At 50.6% G+C, this 14,510-nt stretch overlaps 2 protein-coding genes across 3 annotated transcripts in view; one reads left to right on the forward strand and one right to left on the reverse strand.

Moving 5' to 3' along the window:
- Nucleotides 1-3,009, forward strand: part of CHTF18 (chromosome transmission fidelity factor 18) — a 48,270-nt gene extending 45,261 nt beyond the window's left edge. The window contains exons 21-22 of the mRNA XM_034782923.1: nucleotides 1,711-1,768; nucleotides 2,691-3,009. Of these exons, the coding sequence (XP_034638814.1) occupies nucleotides 1,711-1,768; nucleotides 2,691-2,827 (195 nt within the window). The 3' untranslated portion in view covers nucleotides 2,828-3,009. The remainder of the gene's footprint in view (nucleotides 1-1,710; nucleotides 1,769-2,690) is intronic.
- Nucleotides 3,010-3,394: 385 nt separating this feature from the next.
- On the reverse strand, nucleotides 3,395-12,642 carry GNG13 (G protein subunit gamma 13). Of its 2 annotated transcripts, none has more exons than XM_034782927.1 (3): nucleotides 12,405-12,642; nucleotides 5,955-6,100; nucleotides 3,395-3,634 (listed from the first exon to the last, which is right to left on the reverse strand). In XM_034782927.1, exons 2-3 carry the CDS (start codon nucleotides 6,050-6,052, stop codon nucleotides 3,529-3,531), a joined length of 204 nt encoding a protein of 67 aa, XP_034638818.1. In that variant the 5' UTR covers nucleotides 6,053-6,100; nucleotides 12,405-12,642; the 3' UTR covers nucleotides 3,395-3,528. The 2 variants fall into 2 exon arrangements, with proteins under 2 accessions (XP_034638818.1, XP_034638819.1); XM_034782928.1 differs by lacking the exon at nucleotides 12,405-12,642 and adding an exon at nucleotides 9,711-9,786.
- Nucleotides 12,643-14,510: the final 1,868 nt, after the last annotated feature.

The raw sequence follows: 14,510 nt of genomic DNA on the forward strand, positions 1-14,510 counted from the left end.
TTAGTTTTGTGTAAACAGCTCGTCTGGGAGGTGTCCCTCTTTGCCTGTTGGCTTCGCTCCCTGTTGTGAGGCGATGCTGTAGTTGCGCCACAGCTACAATTACAACTTTCTACGCAAAGATACACGCATACGTGCAGAACTCTAACCTGGATACAGCTCTCCTAATGACCACCGAGTTCAGAACATTGCACGCTTCCATCAAAGACATTGCCTGACATATATTTATACCCCATAACCTTGTATACCACCGGTTGATTCACTTGCTTATTCTTTGGGGTTCAGATCCCCTGTTCGTCCATTGGGGTGTCTGGGGCTGTGGATACTGTGCTGCTGAGGCTTCCGATAAGACGGCCACGTAGCATCAGTCAGCGTAATGTGAACCTCTGTCTGCTGGGCACTGAGCTGTGACCTCTGCCCCACTCATTTCATCCAAGCCATCAAACAGCCACTGGGGCTTCCATCTGGTCGTCTTGAGCCAGGTTGGGTTTGAATCGACAGCCAATTCGGGAGAGGCTCTATATCCATCTACCAGTCTCCTGAGCCATCCAGTTCCCCTCCTGCCGTGCCGTTGGATACTTAACAGGGAGTGCAAAGCTTCCAGTGTAGCTGCAGTGCCCAGAATGTGTGGCTGTTACCAAGCGGAGAAATGCTTGGAGTTATTTCTAATCCAGTAAATCATTATACGCCAGTAATCTCATCCAGGGGGAAATCAAGTTAATGGCAGATAGAGAGTATAAGCCGTAGGAAAGATAAGCTCTGTGGCTTTGAGGATGTGAAATAAAACCAAGAACCAAAGGCCACATTTTAAAAATAACCAATAAATACATTCAGAACCATCTTGGTTTGTGGAATCATTTTCCTTTTTAGTCTTCTGACCTTGTAGGCTATTACAGGAGGACCTGGCTAATTCATAGTAAGCACAGGGAGACCTGTCATCAACTACTAGATTCTAGGAGCTAGGGAGTAAAAAAGACAACTTTAATTTGTTACCATTTCTGCTCTCTTCCTCCTCTGCCCCCCATGTCTGCATTTTACAGTGAAATCAGACCAGTCGCTTTGTTTCTAATCGTTTGCATTCTAGTTCCCATGCACGCTAAGGTTTGTTGCTTGGGTTTCTGGACCTGTGCAGGCTATCTGAATGACTAAAGAAAGGAGACTGAAATATAGAGTGATCTCAGTATACTTAATCCTACCTCAGTGCAAGGAAATGGCCTAGATGACTCCTCCAGGTCCCTTCCAGCCCTACATTTCTGTGCTTCTATACAGTGGCGGCTCCCGGCACCAGCGCACCAAGTGCACGCCTGGGGCGGCAAGCCATGGTGGGCACCCTGCCAGTTGCTGTGAGGGCCTTTGGTGGCATGCCTGTGGGAGGGACGCCGAAGGCACAGGACCGGCGGACCGCCCACAGGCATGCCGCCGAATCGGCGTGACCAGCGGACGCCGCTGAAAGCTGCCTGCCTGCTGTGCTTGGGGCGGCAAAAAACATAGAGCCGCCCCTGCTTCTATAACAAAAGGAAACATTTGTACTGATAAATTGTGTAATTTTTTTTTCTTAATGAAGTCACGTTTTGGGATTGTAACTAGATAAAAATCCCATCTGATGTTGAACTGGGCTGGCACTATTCTCTTTAAATACACACTATAACCAATATGTACCCAGCGATCTGCTGGGGAGGAGTATACTAAAACCATTTTGATTTCTTTTCACAGCCAGAAATGGACTTCTTTGGGCGCCAGCTTGTTAAGAAACCGGTGTCTCCATCAGCAGGTATGTGCAGAAAAGACATGATGTTGGTCAGGAGAGATGGAAGGAAACTGAGAACATATGTTGTAGTAGAAAGCTTTGCAATATCTTCTGTGGTTCCATAATGCTGAAATCAAACTGACTGTGGGTCACCGAAAGGGTGGATGGAGCTGGGGAGCAATTTCCATGGCCTGTTTTGCAACTGTCTGACAATATTTATGTATAAGGGAGGATTGGAAAAAAACTTGGGCCACAAAGGCAGTCCAGTCCCCTACATGGAGCAGCTAGGGTAGGATATTTCATTATGGAAGCACCCAAAGGCCCAGTTAATAGGTAATAAAGATGGCTGCGGTTCTGCTCCTGTAGTGTTTTAAGCAATAATTTTACTTAGGACATGTCTATGCTACAGCTGTGGTGCTGTAGCTCCATAGCATAAACGCTTCCTACACTGATAGAGGGACTTTTCCTGCCACTGAGGTTCATCCATCTGTCCAAGAGACACGAGCTAGGTTGATGGAACAGTTCTTCCCTTCACCTAGCTGCATCTGTGCCAGGGGTTAGGTCGACCGAACTGTTGTGGTCAGGGCGTGACGTTTTTCACACCCCTGAGCGACGGAGCCAGGCCGATCTAGTTTTGAAATGTAGACCCGACCTTAGCAAAGTTACGCAAGATGCTTAAGTGTGTGTAGGATCAGGAGCTTTTGAATGTAAGCCCCTAGTTCTGAATGCACTTAATGTGGCGTACTGAATTGACTATGGAACCGCTCGTCGTAAGAACTATGCCCAGCAGTAATGTTTGCAGGTGCCGTCCTTTTCAGTGTCTTATTGGTACTTCCTTGACAGTCTATTGCCTAAACTTTAAGACTTTCCCATTTTAAGTCCCTTGATTTCATTGTATTATCGTATCTTCTCTCCCCACCCACCAACCTTCTCTGGTTACCATCAGCTAATCAAACGTCCGAGCACAACTCTGTTGAAAAACAAATCGGAAAGGCCGTTGGAAAGAGCGATGTTTGGTTCCGATTTAATGAAGGGGTTTCGAATGCCGTCCGGCGGAATATTTACATTAAGGATTTGCTCTAGTGATAATTTAAAGAAATAAAACTGAAGAAACAATACATACAGAACAGAAAGAAAAATTTGACTCTTAGCCTTCTAAAGAACATGTATGGTTCATGAGAACTTTCCTGCTTTTATTTTCTATTCAGCTGTTTGTAAAATAAATAAATAAATAAGCAAAATAAATGTTTTTAAAAATTTGTGAAGTATTGCTTTGTTTATTTTATTTATAAACCCTTAGTTCTCATATTTCGCTGGCTTTGCTGCAAAATTGTATATTCTACAATATACAAAAAAGTATTGAAAATGTTTTTATAAAAGTGTTTTTTCTTTTACAAGTTCAAAAAGGCTTTGTAAGGTTCACAGAAGCATAGTTAAGCGCAAGCTTAATTGAAAACTACAGGATTAATCAAGAGAAACCTTTTGCCCGTTGTTTGACATTGTTTTTCAAGTCCCCATTCTGATGCTGCTAATCAGCTAATCTCCAATACATTGTATCTCTTACCAATTTACTCTTTTATGACATGTGCTTTTTCAGTATAAAAAAGAATCGCTTCTACTAATAAAAATAATAAGACAAGATGAGGATAGTGTTTGTACAGTTAGTCATATTAGGAAACTAATAAAAAAAATGTACATTCAGAGTTAATGCAAAATTGAATATCTCAGGAGGAAGCCATTTTGTCAGCCACGGCCGCTTGGGAGTGAAGTTGGATTTAGGGGCATTAGAGTATGGTACATTTTCCTTTTTCCACCCAAGGGTTGCTTTTCATCAGCTCTGGATTCAGAAATGGATCTTCTGGAATGCTGTCTTCTATCCACTTCATCAACCTACAGAGAAGAGGGGAGAGGTGGGATGGTTAAACGGCTCTGGGCGTTTCTCATTGTCTTATTCTGGTTGAAGTGGAGCTAGAACTGTTTCTTTTCATTGTTACGCAGTAATGATACTTAGCGTTTCCATGGCGTCGCCCAGCCCCCCGGCCCGTCAGGTAGGTAAAATAATAGTATCCTCAAAAGACAAGGGGGCCAAGCAATTGCCCACGGCTACACAGAGTCAAGAGTGCGATTGTGAAGAGAACCCGGCAGTCCCACTAAACCCTCAACGCCCAGACTCTGAGTTTCCCAATGCTGTGGGGTTGCTGCCGTCGGAGTGAGCTACATCGGCTGCAGGGCACAGCATTGTCCAGAGTGGTGACGAAGCCCGATGGGCTGGTCTGTGGTGTGGGGAGCAGGAAACTTAGCAGAGGAGCAGTGGCTCTTGCATTTATTTGGTTCTTTAATTTTGTCTGTTCCTTGCACCGTGTCTCAGCAGGCCGCCTCTGGGATGGCTGAGTGGGTGAGCTGCCCCCAGGCCTCCTGGCACCGTTTTCAGCTACACTTGCCACTCGCTCTCCTTTCTTCTCTCCAGTCTTCTCACTTCTCTCACTTTTTGGTGTATTTTCCCTTTCATGTGTCTTGCTTACTACTCCCCCTCACTCTCCTTATTCCCCCCCACACTCCCAAAGGGTGTAGACGGTTGGAGGCAGAGCACAGAGAAGTGTGGGATGGCAGGTCGCCATCAATAGCTTCCTATTGTCTAATCTCTAACAAGGCAGGTAAGCTGGAGGAAGGATAGTCCTGTGGATAGGGGGTAGGTCTGGGGCTTATGCCTAGTTCATCCACAGAGTTCCTGTGTCGCTTTGGCCCAGGCCCTCACAGGTATTTGAACACCTATCTCCCATTAATTTCAATGCATCTGATGCAGTTGGGATGGCGGGGGCGGAGGCAGATAGGTCAGTGGTTTGAGCATTGGCCTGCTAAACCCAGGGTTGTGAGTTCAATCCTTGAGGGGGCCACTTAGGGATCTGGGGCAAAATCAGTAACTTGGTCCTGCTAGTGAAGGCAGGGGGCTGGACTCAATGACCTTTCAGGGTCCCCTCCAGTTCTATGGTAGGTATGGCTCCATATATTCATATTTATTTATTACTTCTGCTATCTAGATAGGTCTTGGATTGGATTCTTAGAGCTCCCAGGGCTTAAAAGAACAGTGCACGACTCCTTTCTCATGAGAATTTGCACAACAAACACTACAAAGATTTAGAACTTAACGAAGTCATTAAGTCGTATGAATTTTTCCAGAAGCCAGGAGAGGTGCCTAGAATGGAATAGGTCCTGCCGCGTGCGCTATGGAGTTGTCCCCAATGCAATCAGTTTGCACCCGAAGGTGCAGATTTTCAGAGGTAGATGCAAGTTCAGTGGCAGCTCCCTTCACCCCCCCTCCCTTGCACCAGCAGACGCCTGCCTTTACACAAGTGTTGCCGAGCGACTCTGTTGTACGTGCACTTATCCAGGCTGTGGGTGCAGAGAGAGGAAGTGATGTTTCTAGGTGCACCTCCAGCCTGGCTCCGCAGGGAGCACTATCTTCAGGACCGCTGGGCGGTGCATGGCCACCATTAAATATGGACCAAAGCAGGAACCCTGCAAGCTATTACCACCTCAAGAGCAGGTCACCGAAGGGGAAGCGTCCTATGCTTTCTAATCCAGGGGGAAAGAACTGAGAAACAGCTGATCCAACCAATCATGGCTAAAACCGAGCGAAATTAAAGTTAGATGCAGACACGTGTTAACCTAGCGTTACCCTTATCCTGGGCAAATCTTTCCTGCTGGCCTGGAACCCCAGTGCTTAGGCTTCCTGGAAGATTGGACACACAACCCACTTCTCTCTATGTATCGGTGCTTAGATCCTATGACGATAATGAGTGCTGGAGAAAACTGGCCATGCTGAATGCTTTTGGCTCTGCCGTCCTCCCTCGATATCGGTGGTGCTGCTGGTGGGGCAGAGCCAGTTGTGTAGCTAAGGTTAGGAATTTACGCCTAGATTCTCTGAGGTAATTAGGTACTTAACTGCAATTGATTTCAAAGGTCCTAAGTATTGTGGAAGATCTGGGCCCAAGTATTCTTGATGCCGATTTATTTCTGGCAAAGGGCGCTGGAGTCGAGACCCTAGAATCTGCCATCCTATTCAGGGCCAGCAGCAGGGCCCACTTCCCACAGGGCCTGCTACTGCACCTCACTCGTTCCAACCACTAGGCCTTGGTCTGAGACCCACCACCTTGTTCCATGTGGGCTACTGAACGGCCGCCAGAAGGGGCCGGGGAAAGCATTGACTCACTCAGGTATTGTTTTAGAAGACATTTCCCTCTTGTAAGCCAGTTGGTATTTCAGGCTGTCTACTTCCTTCTTCCACTGTGGAAGGTCCCATTCATCCATGGTGGCAGGTCTTAGCGAACGTCCTTCTTAATGGGGAAGCAACCTGGGCTGAAAAACAAAGGCAAATTTGCGCTCGTTAACACTCCCAAAGCCCATTCCTCCTCAGGTGCGTTTGTTGTAGCTCGTTCCCTCCCGCTCTGGCCCTTCCTGGCTGAACACGTCCGTGCTGGACGGCCCTTGGAAATGAGCTTTCCTACAGGCCTCTCTAGTCACTGGAAAAGACCCTGCCCTGGTGTTCACAGATCAAGTGGCTTGTCGAGAACGCGTCAAGGCTTTCAGTGCAACCTGCCCCTTTGCCCGGGGCCTGTTGGGTGCAATGGGCGTGACGGTTACCCGGTAACGGTGGCTCCACACGTAGCCCTGCCATAAGAGTTCAAACAAAATGAACTCACAACCTGGGGCTTAGGATCTGCTGATGCAGAATCCCCCCTTCGGCATATTCACCGTGCATGCGCCACGGACTCGGGCTGTCGTCACCACTGGGGGTTGCAGATGGTCAGCAAGGTCATGCCAGGAAGCTGAGCTTGGGCTACCCTTCTTCGTGGTCCCTGGCACTGACCCTCCCCCCGCCCCAAATCTGCTCCTGCCGTAGCCCTTAGATGTCCTTCCAGACCTTTACCAGGGGCTCATTGTTTGCAGCTCCTTCACCGCCACCCAGCGCCACCTCTCTAAACATGGGAGAAGGCCTTCGTAGCCCAGAGTCACACCATCGTTCGACAGCTGTTGCCCTTCGCTCTTCTTTCTATGATGCAACGGCATCGTACTAGGGGTCCCTCCCATGCATCAAGGGTCCCTGCCATGGCTGCTACTCAGTCTGAGGCTACCGCTAAGGAACTAGGTCGGGCTCGTGTGTTCATTTGGAAGTAATTCTCCCCTGCGTTGTTCCCCCTCCCCTCTGCAATTTGCATAGTGCATCATACGGCATTATCATTTGACTAACAAATCCTTTTGAGTGCGGCATGGGGCGGGGGAGCTGGCAGCTGTTCCTGACCGATGGAAATGAAGGATTTAGCCTTGATGTAAATATCTGCCTTTGAGGAGTGGTGTAACAGCGGACTAAGCTCCAAAGTGGGTCGGACACATGGTACTACTTGCTAACCACAGTCCCTTTGTTCCGAATCCTGCCTTCCCTGTGTGAAACCAGGCCCGGATCCTGCGGACTGAGAATCTCCTGGCATTGTGTGTCTCATGGTCAGAGAAGATCCAAGTGTACTTGTCTCAGACATTAGGACAACACTTACAAGTAGCATGTGACTATAAGCAACCTGGGATTCAGATGGGGGAAGGCAAAGGGTTCATGAAGAGAGAGGCAACGAGTGACTTTCAGGGGAGACAAACGAAACACAATTCTTACTGAATGAGCCTGGGGAAGATTTCCTTTTGGACACCTGGGAGAGACCCACCAATGTTCTGATTTGGGCAGGTCGCTGGTGCCACACATGCAGATACCTGCTAAGTCTGGATACGAGAGGGAAGACAAATTTTGTGGGAGGGGCTTTCAGACAGCTGGGGAGAGGCCCTGGGTCAGAGGAAAGAAGGCTGGCTCAATCTCCGAGCTAAGATTGAGATTCCCTTGGCATAAGGCTAATCTGCCAGTGGACGCAGAGGAGGTCCAACCACTGGAGACAGCATAAGCCATTCTAACAGCTGGCTGTTGGCAAACACAGCTGAGCACAGCTTCCTGTTGTCTAATCTCGAACAAGGCAGGTAGGCTGGAGGAAGGATAGTCCCGTGGATAGGGGGTAGGCCTGGGGCTTATGCCTAGTTCTTCCACAGAGTTCCTGTGTCACTGTGGCCCAGGCCCTCATAGGTATTTGAACACCTCTCCCCCATTAATTTCAATGGGAGTGGGAGCTCTTAAATACCTTCCAGGATCTGGGTCCTCGTCTCTCGGGGGGTTGATTCCAACATGGAGGTGGAACCCATCGAGTTTATTGCTATAAAACGTCACGGGCTAGTTAGTTTGCTGTCTGCCTCACCTAGAGTTCTCCTGCTGCATCACAAGCCCCTGAGGCCCTTTTGAAGCCCCAAAGGGAAAAAAACATTGCTTTCCTGCAGCGCATGCAAGGAATCGTTCAGAGATTCCTCCTGGATCTAATAGGACTTTAAGGGCCAGATTCTGGTACCCTTAGCCTGAGTCATACATTACAAATAGCCTCACTGAAGTCAGTGGGACTTCTGATGGAGTAAGGTGCTATTCAGCACAAGGCAAGATATCCGAATCTGGCCTACGGTTGCAAACACTGGGCCAGACCCTCAGCTGCTGTCAGTCAGGCAAGCAACATTGACTTTAGTAGAGCTGCAGTCATTTACATCAGCTGCGGATCTGGCCCATTGGTAGCACAATGAACAGAATGATCCGGTTTGTCCCATTTTACTAAGCAGGGAGGCCCTTGGTGTGAAAGCTCTGAACCCCATCTCACAAGTCTGCCGTGGTGACATTTATATTAAATTGGGCACAGATTGAAAGGGGCTGGCATCATGGCTCTGCGAACATCCCTCACACCCTGTCCTACCAACGTGCTTCAGGCCTGACCCGCAGGCTCCCCCGACTAGGTCTCACTGTGGGGTTCAGCAGGCCTACGTCAGTCGGTCCTTGATTTCTCTACCAGCATGGGTGGTATGGAGTGCCAGTTGTCACGGTGATGGTTTGGTGAAGTAATATGGAGGGCTGTCCACTAGGCACTGCACTGAGACCAACTTATTGCACACAGGTGGGCTTGGCAGAATTTGATTCTTGTTTTGTGATTATTTTGATGGATAATATAAATTTTTATTTTTAGATTTTTAGCTATTTAAATCTTCACCATTGAGGGAAATTTTGGGAAGGTCAGACACGGGCTGGGGAGGGGCAGACAATTGTTTCATGGCCGTGGATGCTGAGATTCCAAAAATTAAAGCTTTAACTGTTGAAACACAAATGCCCAACATCGCATGTCAAAATATACAAAGTAAATATCCTAAAAATCAAACTCTAATACTTTCTCTCAAACAGCATTTTTCTTACCTTGCCTTTGGGTACATTTCCATCCTCATAGATGGACATATGTATAGTTTTTTGTGTGTGTGTATGTGTGAAATTGATGTTTATCGATATTTACTGATAAAAATCGAATCCTTCCAAGCCAATACCAAACAGCCACCAGAGGAGAACAACTTTGTCTAACACCAGCCCAGCCTGAGTCCTAGCCGGTGAACTAAAGGTGAAAAGCGCCTTTACAAATACCAATTTCCTGAGTCATCTTGTTCACGCTCTTTCCCCCCTCCCCCAGCTCCTTCCAAGTCCAGTTCCCATTTCTCCGTCCACCTCGAAATTAAAGGTTCCAGGAGCTGCTGGGGAATCCAGACTCCGGGATACCTGTAGAGGTTCAATTTCAGGGGACTGAAGCCCGGCCTCCCTGTTCACAGGTGCAATCTGTGCCCGCAGCAATGAACGCGCAGGCACCAAATGGGATATTTGCCCTTCTCCCTGCAGTGGGTAGAGGTGGAAACACCCAGAGCTGCTCCTGCAATTCAATTCAACGTTGCAGGTACAAAGTGCACCGGCCTAGGAAGACGCTGCCCCTCTCACAATCCAGCCCTTATTGTAAAAGTGTCTGTCCGCTGCCCACCTGCTATTGCATGTGTCTCCGCATCACAATAGCAGCCCCACACCTACCTTTGCACAGGTCCTAATCCGCCAAAGTCAGAGCTAAGCAGTGGCATAAATAACACGACAGCGTCTCAGTTTATAGTGTGGGCTAGCAGGTTTTGTGCTTTGCATACACTGCCAGCAGCATTAGCATTCAAATAAGTAACCGGGAGAACCAGGTCAGCTTTGATTGCGATTTAGATTCTCTGCTGCCCTTAGGTGGAGTGTGGCACGTAACCACTTGGGCACTCTAAACGCAGCGTGTTTGATGGCCGGGGAATACATGATCTGGGCTAAAAGGTTGTCAGAAGGGGGAGCAGGTGGGACGCAGTCCCTGAGTATAGAGACCAAGACAAATTTTGCCTTCACTAAGAAGTCATTGACCCTTGCACCACAGTGGGGGAGAAGGGTGGAGATCAGGCCCACTGCCAGGCAGCCAATGTTACTCCTGTTTTACACGGCTGTAAGAGAGATCGGAGTCGGGGCTGTGGTTTGGGGTCGAGCTGCACTGAGGGTTCACTGCGGGCTGTTGCAGTTGGGTTTATACGCTTGAGGGGCCTGGCAGGATTGTCCCCCACTGAGCAGCACAGTGATGTGTCTCAGGGCGATCCCTGCCACCCGAACAGCCAGCGCTGGTCAGGTTTCCAACAGCTCCTGCCCCTTGCCAGCTAACACCACTAGACACGTGCTTAACGGGGGGCAGTGATAGACTGGAGAGGCTGAGAAGAGAATGGGAAGGACTTCGGAGAGGAAGAGAATTTAAAGGCGAGAGAGGGAGGGAAACAATCACAGAACATAGAAAGGGGGGGGGGGGAAGAAATACCAGAGCCGAAAGCCAAAGGAAATGTACACTGCAATGTCTGTCTCTGATCTCATGCTGCAGCGGCACCTCTAGCTCTTTGCAAAGAGGAGGAAGGAAGTAGTATCGTCCCTATTTCACAGCGGGGGAAACTGAGGCACGGAGCATGGACATGGCCTAAGGTTACACAGCAAGGCCATAACAGAGTCCAGGTGAGACCCTGGAAGTCCTGGCACCGAATACCACAATAAGTCCATGATAAGCAAAGTTGTTTCATGTCTGAGGAAGGGGCCAGAAGACCCAACCACCTGACCTAGATGCTAACTTTTCTTTGGGCCAAGCCCCTCTGGCTAACACCGCAGCTCCAATGGCTGGTTGTCCCCAGTGGTCCCTGCTGTACTTTGCTGTCAAACCGAGCTGCACTGGTCAATAGCGGGGGCAGGGTGGTACCCAGCCAGTTCGATCGACCCTCGTCCCGGTGTGTCCCTCTGGGCAGCCTCCAGCCGTGTGTGGAAAGCAGCGTGTAATGTAGTGTAAAGAAACCATTCGTGCTGCTAGAGCAGGGGGGCACTTGGGCAGCAAAGCCTCCGCCGCCAGTTCCAATAATCCATTCGGGGGGTCGCAGAGCTCACCCCCGGGCTAAGCGTCAGTGCGCCAGAGCACATTGGGATACAGGCACCTTAAAGGGGAGCGAGCCGCCGGCCTGGGAGGGGGCAGCGGGCAGGAGGGACTTCATCAGAGCGGGGTTTTGGAGGTGGTCAGACCCATCAGCTCCATTCTGCTCCCCCCCTACCCCGAGGCAGCCCTGGTGCTCAGTCATATTTGTCCATCTGCCTCTGGTCTGCTTCGAAACCCAGCCGCTTGTAGGTGGCACTTGCCCCCAAAGACCTAAAGCAACCCGGCGCAGAGGCCGCCTCCCTTGTCACACTGTTCAGCCCACCCCCTGCATTCTCTAGGGGGGGGCAGCCACGGCCTTGGGGGGGGGGGGTCGTCAGTCTTAGCTGGGCTGCATGGACGCAGCAGCAAGAGGTGTGCGCTCACCCCGACCCACACACTCACTTTCTCCCCACGTCTAGCCGCCAGCTGACCCGGCCCCCTCAACGCCACACACGCTCGCCCTGTACAGCCAGACGGCGAGGGCTGTTTTGGCCCTAGGGTGACCAGATGTCCCAATTTGATAGGGACAGTCCTGATATTTGGGGCTTTTTCTTATATATGTGCCAATTACCCCCCACCCCCGGTCCTGATTTTTCACACTTGCTCTCTGGTCACCCTATTTGGCCCCGAGCCTGACTTCCCTGCTGATGCGCCAGACCAGGTGGGTGAGATCACTGCTTGTCTTGGACCAACTTCTGTGGGCGAGCAAGACCAGCGTCCGGGCGAACCCAGAGCTCTTCTCGCCGATCCCGTTCATCTACCGTGACAGTAAACGCCAGCGGTCCCCTCAAAAACATCCACCCGCCGCCGGGATCCCAACAGAGCATCCCCGAGAGGCCGCACATGGCTAACTTTAAACCCCCTCCAGCCCCCAACAGAGCTTCCCCGGCTGAACGGTGCGAAGGCCCCCGGCTTTTTAAAAAAAATGGCAACGCAGCGTGCCCGAGACTGAGCCGCTAGCCCCAGACAGCAGCTGCCAAGGGCCGCTTGTGCGGGGCGATTCCCATCTCCCTGGACTGTCCAACAAGCCGCAGCCGCGAGCTCCCCTCCGGGGCCAGCGAGCCGGCGAGGTGCGTCTCTGCTGTTGTTACAGAGATGCAGGCAAATCAAAAGCAAGGCATACAAGGCGGCTTTGATTTCATCTCTCACCCCGCTTCCCCTGGAGGGAGCGTGGGGGGGAAATAATTCACCCCCCCATCTCCCCTCCCCTGCCAAAGCATCTGTAGTGCCGCTTTTCAAAGAAACACATCAAATCAGCCACCTACCTTGTCCGAAAACGTGTAACCGGGAGGGGGAGAAGTACAGGTCCCTCCTAAAGGATGCGTCCTCCGCTGTGGGGCGCGCCTCAGTGGCCCTTTACCAGACTGGATCCAGCTAAAGCGCTCTTCCCTGTTAACAATCTCAAATCCTCCGTGTAATCTATTAATGGACAGCCAGGCCAGCTGCCTCAGCCACAGCGCCGAGCGGGATAATGAGAACCCCACCCCGGAGGATTTGGCTGGCTAACGCTTTGGTACCGAGCTAAGCCGAACGCGAGCGAGCCTGTGTCCCTGGCGCCCGTGCTGATCACGCCAATGCCCTCTGGGCGGGATAACGGGGGCTGCTGCTGATGGCTCATTAGTTCTTGACCAGGCTTTTCTCCACTGACAGTAACAGCTAATGTTTGGCTACCATAGTTACCTTTGCCTAAAGATGCAAACTGGTGCCTTAATTGTGTCCCTAAGGGCGCCGGGAACCCAAGAGCTGCTCGCTAGAATAACCCGGTGCAATCCAGGCGTGACTGTATCACTCAGACACAGCGATCATCCCTCAGGCTTTGCTGGATACGTTGCACAAGATTTCCTGGTTAGTATTTGCTGCGTTATTAAACCCCAAAAAAATCTAGTCCCACGGCCGGCTTTTCCACGGTGCCCTTCACGCAACTGGCGCAGCGGGCGTGCTGGTTCAGCACCAGGTAGGGTGACCAGACAGCAAATGTGAAAAGTCGAGACAGGGGGTGTGGGGGGGTAATAGGCTTCTAGATAAGAAAAAGCCTCAAATATCGGGACTGTCCCTATAAAATCGGGACATCTGGTCACTCTAGCACCAGGGCCAGGCTTATTGCTGGCACCTGCGTGGAGCCGAGCGGGCCACCGCGCCAGCAGACTGAAACGGCTACACTACATGTTTGAAACGTGTTAAAATGAGACGCGGAGCAGTCACAGAAATGATGGCGGATTACACATTTTTTAAACACGTCAACCCCTCTGAAAAGCCAGGTAGCTAAACGGCTAAGAATTGAAAGAACTAACACGGCCACTGGTTTAATTACCGTGAAACAAAAACTGAAATAATCCCACCCAGCTAAATGGAGCAGAGCAGTCATGTAAGAAGTGTGGAAGTCTGGGATGGATGCTCTAGGCCAGGGGTGGCCAACCTGTGCCTGAGCAGGTTCCGGAATTTACCAATGTACATTGCCAAAGAACCACAGTAATACGTCAGCAGCCCTGCATCAGTCTCCCCCGCCCCTGCTCCCAGCGCCTCCCGCCCACTGCTCAGCGGTTTTGTGGCATGCAGGAGGCTCCGGGGGTGAGGGGGAGGAGTGAGGACATGGCCGGCTCAGGGGATGGGGTGGAGTGGGGGCAGGGCCTGTGGCAGACCCAGGGGTTGAGCAGGGAGCACCCCCGGCACATTGGAAAGTTGGCGCCTGTAGCTCCAGGCCCGAAGTCGGTGCCTAGACAAGGAGCCGCATATTAACTTCTGAAGAGCGGCCTGTGGCTGCAGAGCTACTGGTTGGCCACCCCTGCACGCTGGTCTAGAATAGACACCTGGGATTCGAGACTTCTGGGTTCGATGCTGCGTGCTGGAAGAGAGTACGGGCTAGTAGCTAGAACTAGGGCGTCCTCTTTAACCCAGAGCAAGTCACTTCCCCTCGTCAGGTTCCCAGCTGTAAAACAGGGCTATTTACCAACCTTCCAGGGGTGTTACAAGTCTTAATTCACTCAGGGGTTGGTTGGTTTGTTTACATGCTTGGAGCTTTTCGGGTGTAAGTTGCAGTAGAACCGATAATATTAATGACGTTGAAAGCCTGGGCTAAAAGCTGCTACACAAGGGCCCCGTATCCTATTACACTAGTTTCGGTCTTTCTCTCCCTTACCTTGCTATGATGATAGCCTCATTTCTAAAGACACCAGCTGAGCTCACGGGTGTATTTTTGGTTAGACTCGGTAGTGCTTTCCCAGTTACTGTCTGGTCCATCCCACCATTGTGATCAGTAGCCAGGCCCAGGCAGTGAGCAAGCCAGCGTCTAGGAGCATATTAATGCGTTCAGTAGCATGCAGTTAGCACATCTCTGCTGCATTAGACCCGCAAATTGCATTCAGCTGCAACAC

This window comes from Trachemys scripta, chromosome 10 (genome assembly GCF_013100865.1).
Source record: "Trachemys scripta elegans isolate TJP31775 chromosome 10, CAS_Tse_1.0, whole genome shotgun sequence".
In the NCBI taxonomy this organism is placed as follows: Eukaryota; Metazoa; Chordata; order Testudines; family Emydidae; genus Trachemys; species Trachemys scripta.